Raw genomic sequence first — 25,785 nt, 5'->3', positions numbered from 1 at the left:
CCTTCTCCGTCTGGGGTACCCCGGTGTTGTTGGCCTGGTCTGGGGTCCGGAGCATTCTCCGGCTTGCGGTGCCCGTTGGCCAGGATTCTTCACTGCTGAGTGTAGCAAAATGGCGCCGGAGGCCTCTTCTCCATTTTTTAATAAAAATCTTATCTATAGGGGCTGGACTGATAGCACAGCGGGTAGGGTGTTTGCCTTGCATACGGCCGACCCGGATTTGATTCCCAGCATCCCACATAGTCCCCTGAGCACCGCCAGGAGTTATTCCTGAGCGCAGAGCCAGGAGTTAACCCCTGTGCATTGCCAGGTGTGACCCAAAAAGCAAAATATATATATATATATATAAATATATATATACATATATATAAAAATATATATATGTACATATATATATAATATTAATTGTTAACACATCTGCATTTCTTTTCTTGGGTAGGAAGAAAGTACCACACTCAGCAGTGATCAGGGATTTCTCCCAATCCTGTACTCAGGAATCACTCTGAAAGATGCCAGGGGTTGAGCTTGGCTCAGCCACATGCAAAGTAAGCTCCTTGCCAGCTATACCATCTCACAGTGCATTGCCGAGTAGCATTAAAAATGATGATTAGGGGGACCCTCTGCGCCTAAAGACTTTGATTCCACAGACCTTCTAACACATTTTGGCATCCAGCGCAGCTTCTTACAGCAATGCACTGGGACTGTGAGATGGGCTGTGCAGTTTTTGGCAGAATTTTCCCTGGACTTTATACAGAAATCCAAAACCATGTGGCCAGTTAACATCTCTAAATTGTCAGCAATATGAAACGGTTCCTTTTTAGCAGGTCTGACTTTGGGGGGAAACTCCAAATAATAACAGTGTTTTTTGTTGAAATATTGAAGGTAGTCAAAGTAGCACATTTCTCTAGACTGAACTAAGCAACAGCCCCACGCCAGCCGAGAAGAGGAAATATCCCTCTTTCCCAGTTGTTTCCCATTTTTGGGGAGAAACGCGGTGTGGTGTCCACCATACTGTGAGGCTTTGGGAAGGGGGATGAGGGGGGAAAAAAAGGAAAAGGAAAAAGAAAAAAAAGAGTTATGTACTTGGAGCAGTGGGGCTACATATCTCTTCATTCTAAGTAATGGAAAACTAATCATCAAATGCTTCCTTGGTAGTAGGACTGTCCTTCTTGGGGGGAAACTCCAACAACAATAGTGAGTTTTGTGTTGAAATATGGAATGTAATCAAGGTAAAGAGAAAATGAAGTGAAATTCATCAGTTATGCAGTTGGGGGTGGGGGGGCAGGGGCGGGAGGTATACTGGGGTTTTTGGTGGTGGAATATGGGCACTGGTGAAGGGATGGGTGTTTGAATGTTGTATAACTGAGACATAAGCCTGAGAACTTTGTAACTTTCCACATGGTGATTCAATAAAAAAAAATAAATAAATTTTAAAAAATGATGATTAGGTTTACAGACACAGAACACTGCCCCCCTCCCCCCCACACACCATGTTTTCCCATGGATAAAGCAGAGTGTACATCCTCTGTGTGTGAAAGGAGAGGCTGTGGAGGGTTTACAAGCTCTCTGAACAAGGGCAAACAAGGTGAAGAGGTACTCTGAAGCCAGGTCAATTAATGTTTACCCAGAGTTCACATTAAAACACCTTACTTCCTAATACACACAAACAAACTAATAAATGGCCTGATATCCCTCTCTTTTTATAAATATAAGTTTTTGTTCATTCACTTACTTAGTAAGGAATGAGGTATATGAGTGAGCAAGTGATCACTCAGCTTTGTTATCTGCAGGGACTGACATCAAGGCAGTTGAAAATATAGTTCAATTCATAAAAGGGACGATTTCAGAATGAGTACAAGCAAGTAAGAGCCAACACAGTGAATGAGAGAGGAGAAAGAGTGGGAAAAGGAAGAAGAGAGAGGGAGTTAAAGAGAAGGGGTAAAAAGATCAAGACTTGATAAATCAAGTTGGTAGGCAATAAAAAGTTTCTGGAGTTTTATATCCAAGAGTGTGATAAGAATTATACCAGAGATTAAATTACAGTGAGGAGAAGGAGTGACCAATCCTCGCTGGGGAAGAGTGAGAGACTCTAAGGAAAGGACTGTTGTCAGCCAGACCTTGAGAAGCAGCAAACTGGGCTCCTCTAGACAGTGCCACTGAGGTCTTATCAGGTCCACAAGTGCCTGAAGCCAGGGCTAAATCCATAGCCCAATGTTGAACTGGAGTTGATTTTTTTTTCCTTTTCCTTCCAACTTAAACCAATCTTGGCATCCTTTTGAAAGGATTCTGAAAACTTCTTTGGTTTAAACTTGACAAAAGTCTTTCAACCCAAAGATGAATAAATAATATTAAGTACTTACTTAATATGTAGCCTACAATTAATTACCTGTGAAAACTACTTCTTAATTCTCCATCCTTCAGGTTGAGTATAAAAGTAAACAGAGTTACTTCTGATATTCAAATATCATTGGTACCTGTACCTTATCGCTAAAAATTGTGAGGTAGACATGACAATCTTTTTTTTTTTTTTTTTTTTGCTTTTTGGGTCACACCCAGCGATGCTCAGGGGTTACTCCTGGCTTTGCACTCAGGAATTGCTCCTGGCAGTGCTTGGGGGACCATATGGGATGCCGGGGATCGAACCCAGGTCGGCCGCGTGCAAGGCAAACACCCTACCTGCTGTGCTATCGCTCCGGCCCCATGACAATCTTTTTTATTTTTATTTTACTTTATTTTGCTTTTTGGGACAATCTTTTCTAATAGATGATATACTTTCTAAGCAGCAAAATTATAAGATCCAAGTAAATTATGATTAGAATCAAGCTTTTTATTCTCAAATTGAAAGCCAAATTCAAGAGAGTATGTTCAAGGAAGATAATATTCCTTGATGCACTGTAGCACTGTCATCCTGTTGCTCATCAGTTTGCTTAGCGGGCACCCATAACATCTCCATTGTAAGACTTGGTGTTACTGTTTTTGGCATATCGAATATGCCATGGGAGCTTGCCAGGCCCTGCCGTGCGGGTGGGATACTCTCGGTAGCTTGCCAGGCTCTCTGAGAGGGACGGAGGAATCGAACCTGGGTTGGCCGCAAGCAAGACAAATGCCCTACCTGCTGTCCTTTTTCTATATTGCCATTAAATGAAAAGATATGCTTTATTAGATATTAATGTGAATTTTTTTTTCTTTTTGGGTCATACCCAGCAATGCTCAGGGCTGACTCCTGGCTCTGCACTCAGGAATCACTCCTAACGGTGCTGGGGAGACCCTATGGGATGCTGGAAATCGAACCCGGGTCAGTCAGTCACGTGCAAAGCAAACGCCCTACCCGCTGTACTAACACTCCAGCCCCAGATATTAATGTGAAATTTAATCTTACAATTATTTCATCAACAGGAATTAGTGGTAAAGAAAGACAGAGGAGCCTACTTAGAATTAAAAACTCAATCTGGGCAAACTACATATAAACTATATCCATAAGTAATCTTACTCATTATTGCTGTCAGATAAAGAAAACCCAAATGAGGACCTGTTCTTCAGAAGCACGGTTCAAGCCGGCAAGAGAGGTCAAAGATCCGGAGCATGTGCTCTGCACAGAGGCGGTGGGGTTCCCCGAAGAAAGTTACCCCCAAGATCCAGCTGGAAGTAGCCCCTTGGGTATAGTCCCAAACCATAAAATAAATTACAACAAAAAAGGGAGGATCAACTTACTTTTTCAATTTAACAATTTTTATCTAACTTCACTTTTTTTTTATTAGTGAATCACCATGAGGTACTGTTACAGACTTATAAACTTCCGTGCTTGCATTTCAGTCATACAGTGGTGGAGTATCCATCCCTCCACCAGTGCCCATTCTCCACCACCTTGATGGAGAATCTCAGCATCCCTCCCACCATTTCCACCCCGCCTCTGTGCCAGGGCATTCCCTTTTGCTCTCTGGCTCCTTTTGGATGTCTAACTGAAATTCTGTGCACTCTTTTAAGTCTGTTCCAGACTGGCATTGTGCAATGACATGTTCTGCATTGATGGAAAATTCATTATCTCTAACCTGTAAAATAGTAGCCACCAGTCACAAAGGCATGATGACACACTTGAAATGTGACAAGTAGGACTGAGGAAGTGGATTTTAAATTACTTTTTTCAGCTTTACAAAGCTATAATTTACATACCACATGGAGTACATGTAGCGTGTGCACATAGCTTGTGCACTGACTGCCACAACAGTTTCCGCTCATACCACCATCACCATTTTTTGGTTGTTGAGGACACATACAATTTACTCTCAGCAGCTTTCAAGTACCTGACACAAGTGCCTGCAACTGTGATCACCATGGGCGAACTGGGTCGCAGGAACTGAGTCATCTTATCACCCAGTTTGTACCCTGTACCCTATTCCCCATTCCTCCCACCCCTCAGCTCCCGGCATCCATCATTCTGCTCAGCTTCTAGGAGTCACACACCTACAGGAGAACAGATGGGTTTTGTCCTTCTCTTCCTGATATATCACTTGATATACTGCCCTCAAAGTCACTGAATCAAATGGCAGGATGTCCTTTCTCAATGCTCTGACAATATTTTGAATACTAGTGTGTGTGTGAGTATGTGTATCAGATCTTCTTTATCTGCTCATCCTTGACATAATCATAGTTAGTTCCCCTCTCTAGGTTATCACCAAATAATGCTGCAATAAACATAAGTGCGGGTATGTTTTTAATATCTTACATCCACTTCCTTTAAATACACACCCAGAAGTGGGGCTACTGGATCAAAGGGTAGTTGTATTTAATTTCTAAATCTCCAAAGTTCTCCACAGTGGCTAAGCCAATGTTTCCATCAAAGTGTGCAAAAGTTACCTCTCTTTTACTTTTTCACCATCATTTCTCTTGGTTTTCTGATGGTAACAATTCCAACAGGAATCAATCAATAGGGAATTCTAATTTGTAGGTCATTTTTAATTAATGGAAATGCGGTTATGGCTTTCATGCACCACTGGTCACTTCTATATCTTCTTTGGAAAAATTCTATCATGTTCTGGTGCACATTTGTTAATTAGGATTTTTAAAAGTTTAATCACTGCATATTACAAAGTTACAAAGGTATTTACGATTGATTGAGCTTTAGGCATGCATATATTATTCCAACACCAATCCCTTCACCAGTGTTCACTGCCCTGCACTAATGTCCCTAGTTTTCCTCATGTGCTCCAGGCAGCCTCTGCGGCTGGCACTTCCACCCTTCCCTCTCCCGCTCACCATTGCCTGAGTGTTACCTTCCCTCATTTACCTCCCAACCTCCCACAAGTGGCAAGTTGTAGACCAGTTCTCCTGTTCTTTGTTTCTATTGCCATAGGGTACTTAATATTCCTCTACGAAGTTTCATTATATCCCACATATGCGAGAGATCATTCTGAGTCTGTTCCTCTCCCTCTGATTTCACTTAACAAGACATTCTTCAGATCCATCCAAATTGTAGCAAATTGCATGACTATACCTTTCATACAGCCCAGTAGTAATCCATTATGTATATGTACCATAGTTTCTTTATCCAATCATCTGTTTGGGCATCTGGGTGGTTTCCAGATTTTGGCTATTGTATACAGCGCGCAATGTACAAAGGAGTGTGTATGTCTTTTCTGCATTGTGCTTCTTTGCCCTTGTGGTATATTTCTAGGAGTGGAACTGCTGGGACATAGTTAAGTTCAACTGCTAGTTTTTTGAGGAATGTACATATTGTCTTTCTAAAAAGGCTGGATCAGTCGATATTCCCACCAGCAGTGAATGAGGGTCATCTTTTCCTCATTTTCTCTCCAACACTGGTTGTTTTTATTCTTTTTGTTTTTTGTTTTTTTACTTTTTGGGTCACACCCGGTGATGCACAGGTTTACTCCTGGCTCAGGCACCCAGAAATCACTTCTGGTGGTGCTCAGGGGACCATATGGGATGCTGGGAATCGAAACCGGATTGGCCATATGCAAGGCAAATGCCCTATCTGCTGTGCTATCACTCCAGCCCTGGTTGGTTGTTGTTATTCTTTTTTTTTTTTTTCTTTTTGGGTCACACCTGGCGATGCACAGGGGTTACTCCTGGCTCTGCACTCAGGAATTACCCCTGGCCGTGCTCAGGGGACCATATGGGATGCTGGGATTTGAACCCGGGTCGGCCGCGTGCAAGGCAAACGCCCTACCCGCTGTGCTATCTCTCCAGCCCCGGTTGTTGTTATTCTTTCTGATGAATGTCAGTCTCTGTGGTAGAAGGTCATCATCTCATTGTTTTCTTGATTTGTATTTCTTTGATGATTAATGATGCAGAATATTTTTTCATATACTTTTTGGCCATTTGTATATCTTTTGAAAAAGTTCCCATTTATCTCTTCTCCCCATTTTTTGATAGGGTTGGATAGTTTTTCTTGTAAAGTTCTACCAGTGTTTTGTTTAATACCTTGGATATTAATCCTCTGTCAGATGAGTGGTGGACAAATAATTTCTCCCAGTCGATGGACTGTCTCTGTATCCTGGACATCATTGCCTTTGAGGTGCAGAAGCCTCTTAGCTTAATGTAGTCCCATTTGTTTATCTCTGTTTCAACTTGCTTGGTCAATAGCATTGCATCCATCTAGATGCTTCCAGCTCCAATGTCTTGGAAAGCTCGGCCTAGATTTTCCTCTATGTAACTTATGGATTCAGGTCTCAGATTTTAACCCCTTTGGAGCTGTTAGTTTTTTGCTATTGAGTTAATTTGGAAATTGCTCCCTTGTCAGATATATGATTTGCAAATATATTCACTCATTTATATGCTGCCCTTTGATTTTACTTCTTGCTAAAAGGATCTTTTTTTAGAACACTTTTTATTTATTTATTTTTAAATTTATTTATTTTTAATTAGTGAACCACCGTGAGGGTACAGTTACAAATTTATACATTTTTGTGCTTATGCTTCCCTCATACAAAGTTCGGGAACCCATCCCTTCACCAGTGCCCATTCTCCACCACCAGTAAACCCAGCATCCCTCCCACCCTCCCCAATCCCATCTCCCCCCACCCCACCCTGCCACTGTGGCAGGGCATTCCCTTCTGTTCTCTCTCTCTAATTAGCTGTTGAGGTTTGCAATAAAGGTGTTGAGTGGCCACTGTGCCCAGTCTCTAGCCCTCATTCAGCCCGCAACTCCCTTCCCCCACATGGCCTTCGACTACATTATAGTTGGTGATCCCTTCTCTGAGTTGCCCTTTCCCCAGAATGTGAGGTCAGCCTCCAAGCCATGGAGTCAACCTCCTGGTACTTATTTCTACAATTCTTGGGTGTTAGTCTCCCACTCTGTTATTCTATATGCCATAGATGAGTGCAATCTTTCTATGTCTGTCTCTCTCTTTCTGACTCATTTCACTTAGCATGAAACTTTTCATGCCGATCCACTTAAATACAAAATTCATGACCTCCTAAAAGGATTTTTTTAAATTTATTTTTGCCTTGTACTTTTACTGCATATCTAAAAAACCATGTACCTATTTTCAAGATGCATTCTACCAACATTTTCTTCTAAAAGTTTTATGGTTTTAGATTTTTAAAAAAGTCTTTCATCTGTTTCAAATAATGTTTGTGTATGGTGTAAATTAGAGGTCCAGTTTCATCCATCAGGACATGATTATCTAGTTTTCCCAATACCATTTCCTCAAGAGACTATCCTGGCCTCACTAAATGCTCTTGGCTCTCTTGTCAAACATTAGCTGATGGCATGTGAGTCGATTTCTAGGTTCTGGACTCCGCTCTTGAATGCCAGTATCAAATGAGATTGAGAAGTGTTTTTTCTTCAATTTTCTAGAAGAGTTTAAGAAGAACTGGCATAATTATAACTTTTTTTTTATATATGATAAAATTCATGAGAAACTGTTTCTACAGAGGGGTTTGTTTAGCTTTTGTTAGTTTTGGGCTACCCCCAGTGATGCTCAGGGCTACTCCTGGCTCTGTGCTCAGAGATCACGCTTAGAGAAGCTCAGGGGGCCATATGGGGTATCAGGATGAAATCCAGGTTGGCCATATGCAAAACAAGCGTCCTCCCCGCTGTTCTATCACTACGGTCCCCTCGACTTTCTGTTGCTGGAGGGCCTGCGATTACTGACTCATCTTTGTGCTTGACACTGATCTGTTCAGACACTTTGATTTTCATGGTTTAGTCTTGGTACGTTCTATGTTTCTAGCTTCTCTAGTTTCCTGGCTTGTGATTACTCATAGTTTTTTTCCTACATTCCTTTATGTTTCTGTGGTATCAGCTGTAAGGTTTCTTTATGATTTCAAATTTCATTTTTAAGAGCAGGTAAAGAGTAGTTAATTTGGGCTATTTTTCACACACAAAAAAGCTCTTGCTGATTTTTCATTTTATCCTTCCAGTATTCTCTATTCTACTTCTATTCTGATCTTATTTCCATCTTTTCACTGACTTAGGGCCTAATTTGTTCATTCTATTAGGTACAAAGTCAAGAGTGCTTCCCGTAGGTGATCCTTTTTCTTAATAAAGGCACTTGCTGGAATAAACTTCATTCTTAGGATTGCTTTCAATACACTCCATGGAGGCCTACACTATTGAACTACAGTTTAAGAGCATTCTGTATCTGACTAGATAGTTCCCTTTATGAATGTGTTGAATATTTTCTCTTCTTTTTATCCCCCCCCCTTGTTGAATATTTTCAAGTTACTAATAATCATATTTTATTTCAGTTGGAAGAGATTTCAAACTCCCCCCACCCCCGCCCCTACATTTTCATACTGGTTTATTTTTATCTATAAAAATCTCAAAGGTTCTTATCTTTAGGGCAAGTCTAGAGAAATACAATTCCCTCGCTTTTGCATGTGTGGGACAGTATCACTCAGCCTCTGAAGGTAAACTCTGCTGGACAGCAGGTAGTGGGTTGGCAGGTTTTTTCCTTCTTGCCTCAGACCCTGATGATGTCACCTTTTTCCTCGTATGAAAGGCTCCTACTGGGAAACCCACTGGCAGACTTAGGGGAGGGTCTTTTCTGGTCGGTTATCAGCTTTTCTTTTACTGCTTTTAAGATTCTGTGTCTCCGATGACTCTGAACTGTTGTACTATTAATGTATCTAAGGGCAACCTCTTCAAATTGAGTTTGTGTGGCCATCTAGAAGCTTCGTGACCTCAAGTACTCAAACCTCCCCTAAAGAGGAGAGTATTCAGCCATTGCTCCCTTAAATAAACTTCTTGTGCCATTTCCCTCTGCTCTCCTTCTGCAGCTCCACAGCTCACAAACTGTTTCCTCTGCTGGCACTCCAGGCACCATGGAGGCGGGCTTCACTTTCTATCCCTGTCTTTTATGCTTCTCCTTTAAATGAATACTTAGCAATTTCCCACACTCTCACATGCAAAGCCTTTCTTCTGACTGATCTAGTCTGCTACTGATACTATAGGTTGCATGTTCTACTTCATTCACTATAGTCTTTTATTTTGATTACTTGTATGTCTTCATTAGAACTCTTACTTCAATTCCTAAATGGGCCAAAATATGTTTCCTTGCATAGCCCAGAGTCTTTTGAAACAGCTCTTCTAAACGCTTTATTGACTACTTGCAGCTTTCCATGTCTCTGGGATTGACCAGAGGCAGACAACAGTGCCCTGGCAGGGCCATTAGTCCAAGATGCTACAAGTCCCCTCTGGTCAGGGTGGCTGTCATGGCATCCAAGCAGCAGTGATTTGCTCCAGTCTGCACTGACCATCTCTCCGATGTTGCCAAACTCCTATAGTTGCCTCAAGAGCATGTTAGAACTTTTCTGGTGGGAATATGGGTTTCCGCAAAGGCTCTCTTCCAGGTGGGTGACATCTCAGACAGTGTGTTCCGGGTGCTTGCGGAGTGCACTTGGTGCTGGAGCTTTTTCAGAGAGCTCATGCCAAGGACAAAGGCACGGGTGCCTGGTATCTGACGCACAGCTAACCAGACTCCTCCCAAACCACTGGGCTGACAATTTAGGATCCCACAGTAGCCACAAAGGCACTTAAGTCTATACTTGGAGGCCAAATGTTGTACGGACAGGGGAGAAGGGAAAGAATGAGTCATGAATTTGAATATAGATAGTCACGAAAGGTAAGTGACTACTATATTATATAGTACAGATCAAGAATCTTTAAAATACAGATATTGTCTTAGTGGATTTTTCTCTTATGAAAGTAGGTTGAAAGAAACTTGAGAATTACTGTGACTTGAGAATTAATGACTTTTAAGTACACTGAATCACAGCTAAGCAAACAGCAACATTTCTGGCATAAAATTATTAGAACTGTGGGACCAGAGATAAGAAGGCAGGGCACTTGCCTTGCACAGGGTCAGCTCAGGTTCGATCCCTAGCATCCCCTCCGGTCCCCTGAACCCTGCCAGGAACGATCCCTGAGCACAAAGCCAGGAGTAAGCCCAGAGCTGGGTGTGGCCCCAAAACAAAAACAAAAAACAAAAACCAGAGCTGTAGTCCAAAAACCAGAGCTGTTTTCTTCACAAAGCAGCTGTCTGGAGTCACTAGGGAATTTCTCATAACCTCTTGTGAAACATATGTTCAGACAATTACCACAACATACCAGGGTTCCATTTAAGTCGTGAGTCAGGTTCTTCATTTCCCCCACGATGAAAGCAACCAGGTAGGTGCTCATCTTCACACTCTCATAAAACTCATCCTGAACAAGTCCATCTCCCACATGCACTGACGATTTCTACAGGCAAAGGGGAAAAGATGACAGTTTTGTAAATATGAGAATAAATGACAGTGAAAAAATAAACACAGAAACTGACAATTCAAAAAGGAGATGAGTATTGAAGAGGCTGGCATAGTTTAATCTCTGTACACATTTCTTTACAGAGTATGGCCCTGTTTTTGGCCTGTTCTGCCATCTATCAGGAAGACAAACTGAGCACTACGAAGCTCTGTAAGGTGAAGGCTCCAAAGATGACTTTATAGGAATGTTAGTGAGAGATAACATTGTTGTTTTTCTCTCTTTTAAAACAACACAAACCAAATCTTGCCTTCTGACCTAGCAATACACCCCTCAGTGCTACAGATAGCAATGGAAAAAGTAACAGCTGATCAACTCTCCAAACCGAGCAAGCTTAGTAACTCCATCTTGTTCTCTTACATATCTGCTTCTCAGAATGTCTTATCGTCCCTTAATCTTTAACTGCATCCCAATTCTAAAGGAGTCTCACACAGTGTTTCATGTTATAGCAGGCCCAGTTATGGAGGAAGGGAGGAGGAACAAACACTCAGGAAAGATTCTTGAAGACTCAGAGATAGATAGCATTAAAACAGCCACATTCATGATCCAGAGACACACAAAAGAATCTCGGGGGCTGGAGTGATAACACAGCAGGTAGGGCATTTGACCCAGGTTCAATTCCCAGCATCCCATATGGTCCCCTGAGCACCACCAGGAGTAATTCCTGAGTGAAGAGCCAGGAGTAACCCCTGTGCATCACCGGATGTGACCCAAAAAGAAAAATAATTTAGATTTCTAAGACCGCACTGCTGCAAGAGTGGCCACGAGACATCCTATGTTATTCATAGCGGGCAATACAAGTAAATTATCTAGCATCTGCCTGTTCGGCAGGTTTGAGTGGCTGGAAATTAAAAATAATGGTGGTGGAAAGGTGTGATGGTGGTGTGACTGGTGTCAAAATATTGAATGTAATCCATTATTGTGAGAAACTTCATGAAAAAAAAACCACCAGCCACATTCTCTTGATTTTATAAGAAACACACTCTTGTCTCCCAGGACTCATGAGACATCAGACCATGATGCCATTCTGGACTGCCCAGCACAAAATCCTTCCCCAGCCCCAACTCACTACCAATAACTGCGTCTAGCTGACTTTGCCAACAAGCCTCTGCATACAGCCATAATCCCAGCCTGAGATTTCTGGAGACCAGCAGCACACTGTCTTCTCAGATTTGATAACAGCTGAATGAAACCACTTCCGTGCACTCACCCTTGTCTCACATAACTGGCCTCTGAGTGGCAAGCCCCAGAATTTGTGCTCTGTAATGAAATAATCTGAAATGGCTTCATAAAGCAGTGTGCTCATGTCAGTGACCTCAAGATGCCCTAGTAAAGTCAATGTTGTGTGTCACCCCAAGGGCGGTAGATACAAGGGCCCCATAGCTGGAAGACTGCTTCATGAGCGGAGGGGAGAAGGCAGATGGAATAGAGAAGGGATCACTAAGAAAATGATGGCTGGAGGAACCAGTTGGGATGGAAGGTGTATGGCCAAAGTAGATAATGGACCAAACACGATGACCTCTCAGTGTCTGTGTTGCAAGCTATAATGCCCAAAAGTAGAAAGAGAGAATATGGGGAATATTGTCTGCCATAAAGGCAGGGAGAGGGTGGGAAAGGGGGTGTATACTGGGGATATTGGTGGTGGGGAATGTGCACTGGTGGAGGGATGGGAGTTTGATCATTGTGAGATTGTAACCCAAACATGAAAGCTTGTAACTATCTCACGGTGATTCAATAAAATTTAAAAAATAAAAAAAAAAGTTGTGTGTCACTAGAGAATTCTGTACAATCTGTGGGAAAACAGGCAACCTTGAAAGACTTTCCAAGTGAATCAGGTATGATAAACACCAGCCAAGTCAGCACCCCCTCCAAGAAAGACTCAAGAGAGCTGAATGACAGAGAGCCTTCTGCAGTGGCATGCAGCTGACGGAGAAGGCCAGGCCAGTCCAACTCAAGGGCTGACTCCAGGGTCTGCTGGGTATGGCAAGTCTTCCCCAAAGTGACAGAGCTTCCAGGAGGTGCAATTAGGCTGTACACAAGCGCCTGGTGCCAGTGACAGGGTACCCTCAGTATGTCTAGCCTTAGACTTGCTTCCCATGCTCACACCCAAGAAAAGAGGTAGGTCTTCATGTTAAACCTCCACATTCTAATGAGTTTTTACCTAGCAAATATCAAGGACAATCCTGACTCAGAATGACCAAGTGTCACTGCTTGGAACTGCAAATTCACCACACCCTGTGATCTTTAGTACAAGCCCATTGTCATTAAATTTATAACAACTTATGCATGCATATATATACATGAATATATATGAACATGTATAGATACATATACATACATCACACTTCTATTTCTGGTCTATAATTTTTCACATCCATGTCTTTATTTCCATCCTTAGACTGACTTCCCAGTTGAGTTTAACATACATATTTAACTATTTTAAAGCACACTCAATAGTAGTTGAGAGAAAAAGTAACACAAACATTCTTAAAGGGACACACTTAAAGATTTTATACTCAAAGAATAAACAATACCTTGGGCATATTTGATAAAGCAGTATATTGTTTTTCCCTTGTGATCTTGATGGCAAATGTGGCTTTAAACGATGGTTCATCGAAACAAGGAAAAGCAGATCTTGCTGCCAGGGGTTCAAATTGAGTTGCAGCAAAGTACCTGGAACAAATGCAGATTAACCCAGTGGTTACTGAGGACCTGATACTTAAGTCATTTTGACAAGTGTTAGAGATCCTGAGACAAACTCAGGTTTGTCTGGTGCCGTCAGTAAAGGAGCTGCAGTCAACTAAGAGAGTCGGAGGCTTTGTAGGCACCAGCACCCGCCAGGCTGCAAAGCATGTCATCAACTGAAAACCAAAAGAAAGAAACAAATCTTGTTCCTGCAATTGAAGATGCTGTGACTGGTGACATCTGGAAGGCGCCTGAAGAATAAAGAATGTCTGAAGATGTAGAGGAGGAAAAGAGAAGGCACTCAAGAAAGCAGGCGAGGCAGCAGGGGGACTCTGGGGCCTGTGCTGAGATCTCCAAGGGGGTGGCAGATCTCTGCCGTCTTGAAGGTTCTGATAGGTGTTCATGGGGACAGGTGACTGGGAGCTGCATGAGTCGCTCTGACTGAACATGGCTTCTCAATACCACACCTCAGGCTCAGTACTTGGGGGGCCCAAGGTATCCTATCATTCACTGCTTGTGTCATCCTCCTCTGATACAAATTAATTTTCCTCTCCCTCGTCATGAAGATTTAACTTGTTTAAAGTTTAAAAACTACCAACAATGTCCCCAGTACACTGGTTAAGGGATGGATGTTGGAACACTGTAGGACCGAAACCCAATCATGAACAACTTTGTGTCTGTACATCTACTCTGATTCAACTAAAAAAAAAAAAAAATCATTAAATTTAAACAAAAATAAATAAAAGTTTAAAAACACGTGAAGATTTAACTGGTTCAGGAGTTCTCCATTATGGGTTGACCTCAAAGCACAAAGGCGAGGTAGAGGAGAGGTGCAGGTTCTCCTGAGGCAGAGCAGTAGACCTTTGCGTTGGGCTCTCAGTACAAGTGTGGCCCTGGCAGACACGGGGAAGGGGTCTGGCCAGCGTGGCACTCCACAGGCGTCGCATGGACCCAGGGGCCTCGCTTGCTCACCACTTGTTCTCCACTTCTTAAGGATGAGTAGAAAAAGAGTGCGGAATCGGAGTCAGAAGATGCACACTCTGCAATTCACCAACCGTTTCTGAACAAACAGTGGCCTAGATCTTAAGTTCCATATTTGCTTAATTAGGACCGAACTTGGGTCTTCTGCCAAACACCTAAGGATTTGCAGAAAGACCTCATAATAAAAGAATACCGCCTATGTTACCAAATCCTACGAAGATATTTATACTTTATAGAGCCCGGCAAGCTACTGAGTATCGAGCCCGCGCGGCAGAGCCTGGCAAGCTACCCGTGTTTTTGGATATGCCAAAAACAGTAACAATAAGTCTCTCAATGAGAGATGTTACTGGTGCCTGCTCGAACAAATCGATGAGCAGCGGGATGACAGTGATCCAGTCACTTATAAATTATTTATAAATGGCAGACAAACATGAACCTTCGTATTTAAAATCACTGCACTTTTTGCCTAGTAACGATTTGCCCACGTAGCTGTTTCTGCTTGGGTGAACTGAAGAGACAGCCAACAACATGGGTGATGCAATTTTGACATAGTATGTTTCCAGCTTTCATTTCTTCACCCTAATCCCAAATTGTACCCACTTAGCAAAATTTGAAAGAAGGCCACAGAGAACAGGGGGTAAAGTTTATGATGCTAGTTATTCCTGGCTCAAGACTGGTTCATGTTTAAAGACACATGTAAAATGTGTCTTGGCGACCACTAGGCACACTGGGCCTGACACGGGCCTGCCAGGGTCACAGGGCTGAAGGGCTGAGTGCTGCTTGGGAGGATTCTTATACAAATAACAAATAACAACAACAAAAGAGAAGAATTTTAGTTGTTCAAAGAGAAGCCATGAAAACTACCTCCATACAAGGGTGCCTTGGGGATGCCTGACGTCTGAGGGCAGGGATCATCTGTTCCACCTAGACTGAATTCATGCAAACTTATTCTTTCATGGGGGACCGAAGATTTGTCCTTAGAAATACTGACCATGGTTTGAGCACTATAAGAGGTGCTGAAGGTGACTGTGGCTTAGTTGGGGGTGAAGTAAGAGAATTCTAAGCAGCAGTAATGACACCGGGTTATGGAAGAAAGACCTGAACTCAGAAGGCTCTGAGGCCACAGGACACCATGCATTCCCCTGGTACCACCAGCTTGCCGTGAGAGGCTGAAGGATTAACGGTCCTTGCCTCTGCTTTCCCCACCTGTGACAAGAAGGATTTCAAGAACCTTCTCCAACAGAACCAAGCAAAATCCAAAGCAGAAGAAAAAAATTGCCTTTAAGGGCAGTTTTCAGACGTTGTGAGAGAATAAAAATAACCTTCTAAACCTTTATCTCTTTTCAAGAAATAGAATCATGTAGGATATTCATTTTGCCAAACCAAGTAAGGTGTTATATATATAATAAAATTTCAGACTAATTCAGAAAATTTCAAAATCCTACTTTTAATACTGTTTCTTAATTTTAAGGAATTACTTTCATTTGTCGAGCATTCTCCATAACACAATTCTGCCCGTGATAAGAGACAAGAAGTGGCCCTGTGAGAAACTGGCTCACTCTGGCCTCCAACATTTCTCTCACTACACAGAGCTGGACTCTAACGACGAGTATCGAACTGGAAGCGGAGACAAGAGGGGCTGGCTGGCCTTAACGGTCCCTTTGGATGTGAAGACCTCTTTGCTTGTGGACACCCTGTATTTTCTAGAGATGGTGGAGACCTCAGATGGAGATCTACAGCCAAGAATCCCCGGCTGCAACTGCAATTAGAAACCAGCTCTGAGGTCAGAGTTCAGCAAGAGTCAGCTGTGGCTTGCCTAAGAGTACAGAAAGGGAAAAAGAAAAGTTACATTATCTGAATAGGAATATAGAGCTTGCTTTGCCACATTCTCGTTTTAAGAAGGAACAAACATTTTTCCTTCAATGATATGACACACTCAATTCAGATTCCTCCGTGTACCAATAAGCCATCAGTAATTCACATTCTGGATGACAAAATCCTCTTAGAAAGTTCCAATTACCTGCATAGGTCTCAGCAGAATGTTGTGCACAAGTAAATTAACAATACTGTTATTTAGTAACACCTTATAGATGATATGCATGGAAATCTTCCCACAATTTCTTAGTAAACATAATGAGTACTAATATTAAAATTCAAAACACAACTCAAACCATAATTATTTTGAGTCACATTTTTTTGAAAAAAGTCAAATTGAATTTCTATGAGATTTTTTTCTTAAATTTTCATCAGATGAACATTCTATTTGAACAAAATAGAATTACACTAAAAAATAAAGAAAGCGGCAAAAATAAAAGATACTAAAAATAATATAAGTATACAGACATTTCTTCACACTTTTTTTGTTTTGTCTGGGGTTGCAAAAGGTAATGCTCAAGGAGTAATCCTGGCTCTGCTCTCAGGAATGACTCCTGACCATATGGCTCAGGGACCACATGGGATGCCAGGGATCGAGCACTGGTTGGCCGCATGCAAGGTCAGCGCCCTGCCCACTGTACTCTCTCCAGGCCCCAAGCCCTGTTTTCACCTTTTACTAAAAACTGCCTGAAGTTCTGCCCACTAGGAAAATAAGATCTCCAACAACAATCTGTACTTTTCTGTGCTTTCCCTACAGACATTGCAAACCAACAGAAAACTGCATTGGTTTTACAAGGAAAGTGCAAGATCACTAAAGTCTTTCTATTTGTAACTGATACCATCTTTGTCCTTCTACTATGAAATATTATGGTCAAGACATTGACGGAGGGAAATAGTATACTCTTCAAAATCATCTTCCTAATATTTTGCACACACTGTCAGAATTATTTTTTAAAACTGTTGTCAAGCAACTGCCTTGCTGTGGACAAAGGGCCCCTGCCTGCAGAGTCGGAGCAGAGCTAGAGAAAGCGCAAGCGTTTTAGCAGGCCGCGGGACGTACTTGGTCTGGTTCTTTTCGTCTGTGTAGGAGAGGCCATAGAAGCCGTAGTAGGTGCTGGATATGTTGGCCGTGTACTCCACCTTCAGCGTGTAATTGTGCCCTTCCAGGAGGGCCTCTGGGGCAACGACAGCGATCTGTTCGTGAAACGGATACTCCAGGAGCTCCACCACCTTTTCCTGGCTGGAGACCGCAGACAAGAGGGTGACCCGTGAGATGTTGTGGCCCGTGCTATGGAGCACGATGTTCCAGGTGGCCTGCAGCACCTGGATGGCAATGGCCACCGAGCCCGTGAACGTCATGTTGCTGAGGTTGGGGCGCAGGTGCAGCTCGTAGCGGAGTGGCACCACGGCCGTGGGGAGCCGGGCCTGTGCCCACGGGAACAGCTTCCCGTTGGTGGCCAGTGGCTGGATGAGTCCCATTGACTGGTTGCTCCTGTGGCAGCCTTCTTTGGTGAAGGTACATCGGGGCAGGAGATAGATGACCATGATCACTGAGATGGCCAGCACGATGACGAGCACACAGACCACCATGGTCCTGGCGGAGGGCACGGAGCACACCCCCTCGGTGCTGGGCCGGTAGCCGCCTGCGCCGTTCCGCAGGCCTGAGCTTCGGTTCATGAAGGACATACCCAGCAACTTGGCCGACGACGCGTAGTCCTCCTCGTCCTCGTCCATGTCGTGCTCGCCGAGCCCCCGCACCAGCAGGCGTGACCCCCGGGGCTCATACTCCACTTCGTCGGGCTCCAGAGGGTGTAAGCAAGGCTCTTTGGCTAAATCCACCACGTCTGGTTCCTCCTCAAACATGCTGTTTTCAATCATATTCCTCGGGAGCTGAAGCCGATCTACAAAGCCATCGAAACAGAAGGACGAGAAGGCAGAGTTAGGGGACACACGTGCCATACCGCCTTCTCTCGCAATCATATTTAAAATGAGACGTTTTTTTCTTTTTGGGGACTGGGGCTTGGGAGCCACCCTGGTTGCACTCAGGACTTACTCCTGGCTCTGTAATCGGGATCTCTCACGGCAGAGAACATATGGGGTGCTGGAGACTAACTGAACCCAGGTTGGCTGCATGGAAGCAAGTGCCTTACTAGCTACAGCCCCAAGCCTCCACCACAGAGCTACTGACTAAGCTGCCTGCCTGTGACATTCATGCACTGGCCGGTAGAGACTCAAGCATAAGTCAACGAATACTGCAAGCACGCACAAAGACAGAGAGATAAACCATCAACATGTGTGGCAGAAGGCAGCGGAAACGCAGTGTCTCTTGGATACACACACTCTGCTGTAACCACTGGGCCCTTGTCCTGAGAGGCCTGCAGGGCTGGTGCCTGCCACAGTGGGAGGGTCAGGGAGAGGTAAGGTCTGTGCCACAAGGCGTCCACATTGCTCCTCTGAGTTCTAGTCCCCAGCATCCCTAAAGCTCAGGCCTGCAAGACCTCAAGCTGCTCTCTTGGGGGAGGGCTGGGGCTTGGGAGCCTCGCCTGGCCCACAGTTTACTCCTGCCTCTGTGCTCAGGGATCACTCCTTGTGGGGCTCAGGGGACCTTATGTAGAGCCGGGGATCAAACCCAGGTAGGCTGCACGCCAGGCAATGCCTCACGTGCTCTCTGTCTCTTCACCCCCCTCACACCTCCTCTGAGGCCTGAGTGTCTCTGAGCCCCACCTTTCCTAGGTGAGCGGCACTGAGCACCAGGCCAGACCATTCCTCCGGGACCCCTGAGCAGCAGATTCCTCTTCCCAGCAAACTGGAGGTGCAGATTCCACAGGGATAAGTGAGGAGGATGCAAAGAAATCCCCCAAACAAGGAGCAATAGAAAAACAAGACAAAAGAACAAGGAGCATCAGATAAATGGTCATTTTTTTCCCTTTGGACCTAGAGTATTTGCCGCTCTGTGGCCACCACCATACTAACAGAGCGTAAGTGGTGTCGGACATTTGTAAACACAAAGATCTACACAAAACAGGGAATAAAAGAATGACGAAAGGCAAATACCCATACATGTAACAATAATGCCTACAATTAGCTCAGGCAATACTCTTGTTTCAATCAGAATTTTAGTTTTTAAGGGACTGCAAGTTTGATGAGTGATAGTCCCTTAAATCTTTATATTAAGGAATGTTACATGTACACATAATTTTGCACCCTCACAACAATTCTATAAAATTGCTATTATAACTATCTTGAACAATAGAAAACAAGTTATTTTCTCCTTACAGCCTCACAATCACAGATTGCTACTGGAGCCAAATTTAAATTACCATTTCAAATTTTAGACTTTTTTGTTCAAGAGCATTCTCCTACTCAGCTAAATAAAAGATGACAATTTGGACATAAATTGTATTTCTCTTATACTTGGCAATGAAACTGCCAAGAGTAGTATTAGTTCACTACCAAGAAGCAATACTTGGACAAAAGAACTTACTTAATATCTATTTAACGAAGTGCAATGTATCATGGGTCATTCCACAAGTACAATCTGAACAATGGCAGCTTAGCCTAGGAAACAAGCTTACCATCAAGCCTGGAATAACCTTTACTATTTTGCTACTCAAAGCTCACCAGACCTCTCAGGAGCAATATACAAGTTTCCATTTTTCAATTTCATCTTACCCCCCTTTCTGCCATTTCCTCTGTCCTCTCCATTCTGAATTTCATAAAAGCTCTGCTGTTTTGGGGCACAGTGAGAAGGGCACTTGCTATATATGTGAATGAAGTTCAATCTCTGGCACCCCATGTAGACCCCTGAGCACATAGCCAGGAGCAAACCCTGAACTCTGCCAGGTGTGGTCCAAAAACCAGACAACACAAAATACATATAGAAGCTAGACTACTTTAAGGGTTTGCTTTGGGCAAAATTTTCAATCGCTCCCTGCTTCTTTTAACAATCTGACATCTATCGTGTCCTGCAGCTCATCTGGAAGGTGGATGGTACTTGAACATCCCACTTGGGGGACTTACTCTCCTAAAGTTCGTATACTGCACCATCATCTTAGCAAAGTTACCTTCTGTTGATTAAAATAGTAGATGTAACAATAGATTTTAATAAATTATGTTTGGAATCATTCAAATTACCTACTGAACAAATACTGATGCATTTGAAATTTAAAACCTTTAGAGTATTTTTTTTTTTTAATGAAGCAATATTGCACTAGAACATTATGTGTTTCACCAGTGAAATTCCTTTGGGGACTGGGGACAGCTCAAAGGGCCTGGCACAGGCGCTGCAGCAGGAGAGCCTGGCTCAGGGCCCCCTGCACCATCAGGTTTTGTGCCCGAACCATACCTCCTTCCATCCACCCCAACCACTCCTCCTTCCAATCTTGGTCCTGTTTTCAGACAGACGCCTTGACCATGCTTGATTAAGCCCAGGGTTATTCCATGGACTGCTGTCTGCCCTTTACAAACTCTAAATCTTTTTGTTTTTCCTTTACTCTTCTGGCTATGAATCCAGACAGGATCCAGAAGTTTGTCCAGTCTCCTCTTTGGGTTTTATGGAAACTTACTTTATCCTCCTGCTAGCCCCTGAAAGCACCAAGTCCACCTTAAGGGCACACATAGGAAAGGGCGACAAGCTTCAATTCTTTCCACAAGGACTGACTCATGCCTGCCAAACACCTAGATAAACCGCTTGTATCAGCCAGTCAGAAGAATGCCTACATAGAATGTTCATCTTTCAGGAGAGCAGAGCACAGTGCACCTGCTGTTTCTTTTTATCGTGCTTCTGTGTGTCTGTGCTAACGTCAACAGACCAGACCAGAGGGCAGCATTTAACAGGCAGCCCCCACAACCGTACTCCAAAGCTGGTGGAGAACGGCTGCCACGGGCGAGGGCAGGACATGCTGGTGTCAGTGTGATGACGCACTGGGGCACACGGCAGACCCCTGCCCTTGCGGTATGAACATATTCCCAAGAGGGATGCAGAAAAGCCCATTCAGAAATCTCTAACCCACATATATAAGCCATAAGCCCCGAGCAAAGTATGTCCCAGCTGACTTGTTTTCACTTTAACGTGGACCTACATGGTAATAAACTAAAAAAAGGAAGGAAGGAAGGAAGGAAGGAAGGAAGAAAGAAAGAAAGAAAGAAAGAAAGAAAGAAAGAAAGAAAGAAAGAAAGAAAGAAAGAAAGAAAGAAAGAAAGAAGCTCCTTATATCAGTCATTAGGGATTGTACTCCCGGGGAGTGTGAGGCCCAGGGAGGACCCACAAACTCTCCTACCCTGTGACTGCCACACACACACACAGTGGAAGTGTGTGAGCTCTGCACGTGGGGAGCACCCCCCCATCCTGCCCCCCCTCTGCTGGGAGGGCCCCTCCCGCAGGAAACACAAACCAAAGTCTGTTTCTAAGTGACAACCTGGGTGGCTGGACAAGAACAGGGGTTAAGGACTGGCTTTATACACGGCTGATCCTGGTGTGATCTCTGGCACCACAGAGGGTTCCCTGAGCACCACCAGGAGTGATCTCTGAGCTCAAAAAGTTCACACTACAGAATTTAACAATTTTTGGTTGGGTTGGGGGAATACCCCATGGTGCTCAGGGGATCTTCTGGGGTGCTGGGAATTGAACCTGGGCTGGCCACATGTAAGAAAAGTGCCCCTATCACTGTACTATTGCACTCTTGCCCTGGAATTGAACAATTTTTAAAAGTCTATATTTCGTGTCTTGGCGTTTATTTTAAATGACTTCCTTCACATGCCACAGTACTCCTACCACACACTGAGCACGGAGCAAGAAGCCCCTCAGAGAACAGCCCAGAGCACATGGGTGGTCAGCAGCAGTCCTGGTGAGTGGGGGACAGAAGAGCTGGAGTCGCAGCAGACTGCAGGCCGCCTGCAGGCCAGCCACCTAGGGCACGGGGCCTGTTGACCACCTGCAGCCCTGAGCACTGTCACTGCAGCTCTGTGTATCTCTGTCACTCTGCAGTCCTGTGCATCTCTGTCTCTCTCCAGCCCTGTGCATCTGTCTCTCTGCAGCCCTGTGCATCTCTGTCTCTCTCCAGCCCTGTGCATCTCTGTCCCCTCCGGCCCTGTGCATCTCTGTCACTCTCTAGCCCTGTGCATCTCTGTCTCTCTCCGGCCCTGTGCATCTCTGTCTCTCTCCAGCCCTGTGCATCTCTGTCTCTCTCCAGCCCTGTGCATCTCTGTCTCTCTCCGGCCCTGTGCATCTCTGTCTCTCTCCAGCCCTGTGCATCTCTGTCTCTCTCCGGCCCTGTGCATCTCTGTCTCTCTCCAGCCCTGTGCATCTCTGTCTCTCTCCGGCCCTGTGCACTGTCTGTCCCCAGCGCTGTGCACTTTGTCACTGTGCAGCCCTATGCACTCTGTCCCCCCCAAGCCCTGTGCAGACTCATCACCTGGAATCAGACACACAGCTGCCACGAGCAGACAAGGCCCCAGCCGTACCCTGAGCACAAAGCCCTGCAAGGCCTTGGCACTAGATCCTGCAGCTGTCACTCTGGCCATCGTGGCCACAGCACAACTGTCACTGCCAGGCACTGGCATCCGCAAATGACATCTACCCAGGCCCAAAAGTCACCACGCACCCTCAGGAGACTGCTCCCTAACTGCTACTGGGCTCCTCGCAAGGGTGCTGCCAGTAACTCATATCTGTGACCCCAAAGCTGCCACTCAGAGTGCTCATCCCACTGACAGATCAAAGCACCTGCTGGACAGAAAGGATCTGAGAGTCTGACAATGCTCACTGAAACTAGGCAATCAATGGGAGACAAGTTTCAAAAGGACCCAACCCGAAACTACAGCACCTTGAAAATGTAATAGCAAGCTCAAGAATAGAGTCAAAAGAGCTACTAATCAGTGAAGGAAAGGCAAGTTAGCAGAAACCATTCAAAAGGAACAACTGAAAAAATATTTTAATTAAGAATAACATGAGGGGCTGGAGCAATAGCACAGTGGCTAGGGCGTTTGCCTTGCACACGGCCGACCCGGGTTCGATTCCCAGCATCCCATATGGTCCCCTACGCACCGCCAGGAGTAATTCCTGAGTGCAGAGTCAGGAGTAGAGTAACCCCTGTGCATTGCTGGGTGTGACCCCCCCCCCCAAAAAAAGAATAACATGAGGTAAGGAACGACATCACAAAGAACCAATATGTAAATCAGGTGTTCCACAGAAAGAAGAAAGGGAAGGTCAGAAATTATACTCTGAGAAATAACTCAGAGCTGCCACAAGTGCCACATCTCAGTTCAGTTAAAGAGTTCCAAACAAACCCAGACACAAAGACCCATTCTAGTTTAAATGGCAAAAATCAAAGGCAAAGAATTTCTTGAAAAGTAAGAAAAAAGCCAAGTGTTCTGATGAGATGCTAACCAAAGATGCAGACAACTCAGAAGACAGGGTCCTTAGGCCAGAGGGGTTGGACATGATCTATCCAAAGTGCTGAACAGAACACAAGAGCAATCAGGACGATCCCAGCTACTGACCACTCATGTGAAGCAGCTTTTCATACAAAAATATTCTCACTAGGCCAGTCTCGCAAAAGTGACCATATTTACAAAGCAATAACAGACCTAAATGGCAGGTAATAAGGAAAGATACCCTGGGTACTCTCAAATCTAAAATTCACATGTTTTTAACTGAAAGGGGGTTGTACAAGCTTAGGACTCTACACACAAAACTCTAACTGGTAACAGCAACACAAGAAACTCACAGAGGCAAATGACTATTTCTTTTCTGAGCACGCTCTCCCTGGTGGTGCAGGACCGGACTGGGGGTGGGGGAGCTACTTTGGGCTCAACACAGGGAAATGAAGGCAGTCAGATAACTCCAAGCAAAAATGGGCTTCCACCCGCGAAGCTATCCATTCCACTATAGCTAGACATCAGCATACATAGGGAAAGAACCAAGAACAGAGGAACAGAAGCAAACTGCAATAATACTCAGAATCCACAAGCAGAAATGTCAGCACATTATCATCTATTAATCATTTCCCTAAACATCAAATCACAGATCAAGGCACAGAATGGCAGGATGAATGAAGAAACGGAATCCGACTTTCTGATACTACAACGACCCACAGACTCCGAGTGAAAAGCTGGAAAAACACCACAGAGATTTTTTTAGAACCTAAAAAAAAAAAAACAGGCAGATTCTTGCTTTTCAGAAAAAAAAAAAAAAAGACTTCAAGCTCAAAGTTACCAAGGAAGGGGCACATATTACATAATGGTTAGGGTAGGGGTTAGGGGGTCCCTTCAAGAAGGCAGCAGGCATTAACACTCTGAATAAAGGAGCAACAAAATAGATGAATAGGACCCAGAGAGGCATGTGGACAGCAAGGTGTGTGTGTGGGGGGGGGGAGGGAGGCTGAATATCTACACTACACTCACACTCACACACACACCCCTTTGGAGAGCAGAACACATACTTTGCTCAAGGGTACCCCCCTATTCCAAGTGAATAGTCCATGCTGGAATACAAAACACATGTCAATAAAGCTATCAAGGCTAGTCACTGGTATCTATTCTAATTGCAATGGTGCCAAACTAGAAGTGAGCCACAAAAGAAAAGCCCGGAAAAACTCCAATACACGGGAGATTAAAAAACATGACACTGAATAATTTGGGGGTCAATAAGAAAATCAAAGGAGAAATTTGAAAAAACCTATACCTAGAAAAACAGAAACTATAGATGACTCAGCAAAAGCAGGCCAAGGAGAAATTCTTAATAATACAGCTTTACATGAGTAGACAAAAAAAAAAGTCAAAATCAGTAGAAAGAAGTGAATGATAGAAACTAGAATGGAAATATATGAAACAGAAATAAAAATAGATACCAAAAAAACAATGAAACCAAAAGATAAAGAAAACTGACAAATCAAATCCTTAGATCAGCCATATGTGGGGGGAGGGAAAGGGGAGAAAACCCCAAATTCGGGATCAGAAGTGAAAAAGAAATCTCAACAAATAACACAGAAATACGACTACTACAACTCTATGTTAGAGACTAAGTTAGAGAAAAGAAATCTGAAAGAAATACTTCTTTTTTTAAATTGAATCACAGTGAGAATCACAGTTACAAAGCTTTTTTCATGGTGTGGATTTCAGTTATTCAATGTTCCAACACCCGTCCCTCCACCGGTGCACATTTCCACCACCAGTGTCCCCAGTTTCCCAGTTTCCCTCCCGCCACCACTCCTCCCTCAAGGCAGGCACTTTCCTTCTTTGTCTCTGTTTCCTGTCTCCCCGCATTTTGAGGTTTGCAATACAGATACTAAGAGGTTATCAGGTTTATGTCTTTACCTAATTTCAGCACACAGATCTTATCCAGAGTGATCATTTCCAACTATCTTAGAAACAATTTCTTAGACTAACACAACCTCTAAAGGTGGTAATGGGAAAACCAGACCAATTAGAAGTAATTATAAACAGTAATCAAGTTCCTCCTGCAAACAAAGTCCCCAGGACCAGATAGT

At 44.0% G+C, this 25,785-nt stretch overlaps 1 protein-coding gene and 1 non-coding gene across 4 annotated transcripts in view; both read right to left on the bottom strand.

Annotated features, from left to right (window-relative positions):
* Positions 1-25,785, bottom strand: part of LNPEP (leucyl and cystinyl aminopeptidase) — a 111,527-nt gene that overhangs the window by 54,995 nt on the left and 30,747 nt on the right. For 2 of the 3 annotated variants that reach the window (XM_055123817.1, XM_055123810.1), the window contains exons 2-4: positions 17,361-18,201; positions 13,294-13,432; positions 10,568-10,699 (exon numbers count right to left, since the gene is read on the bottom strand). In XM_055123817.1, coding sequence (XP_054979792.1) covers positions 10,568-10,699; positions 13,294-13,432; positions 17,361-18,178 — 1,089 coding nt within the window. In that variant the 5' untranslated portion in view covers positions 18,179-18,201. Of the gene's footprint in view, positions 1-10,567; positions 10,700-13,293; positions 13,433-17,360; positions 18,202-19,024; positions 19,043-25,785 lie in introns of those variants that run through there. The other variant, XM_004613090.3, reaches the window with a different exon arrangement.
* LOC129401005 (small nucleolar RNA SNORA26) lies at positions 20,800-20,916 on the bottom strand. The gene has a single exon (XR_008628036.1). It is a non-coding gene; the product is annotated as a small nucleolar RNA SNORA26 (small nucleolar RNA).

This window comes from Sorex araneus, chromosome 1 (genome assembly GCF_027595985.1).
Source record: "Sorex araneus isolate mSorAra2 chromosome 1, mSorAra2.pri, whole genome shotgun sequence".
In the NCBI taxonomy this organism is placed as follows: domain Eukaryota; kingdom Metazoa; phylum Chordata; class Mammalia; order Eulipotyphla; family Soricidae; genus Sorex; species Sorex araneus.
This window is presented reverse-complemented; position numbering and strand designations above follow the sequence as displayed.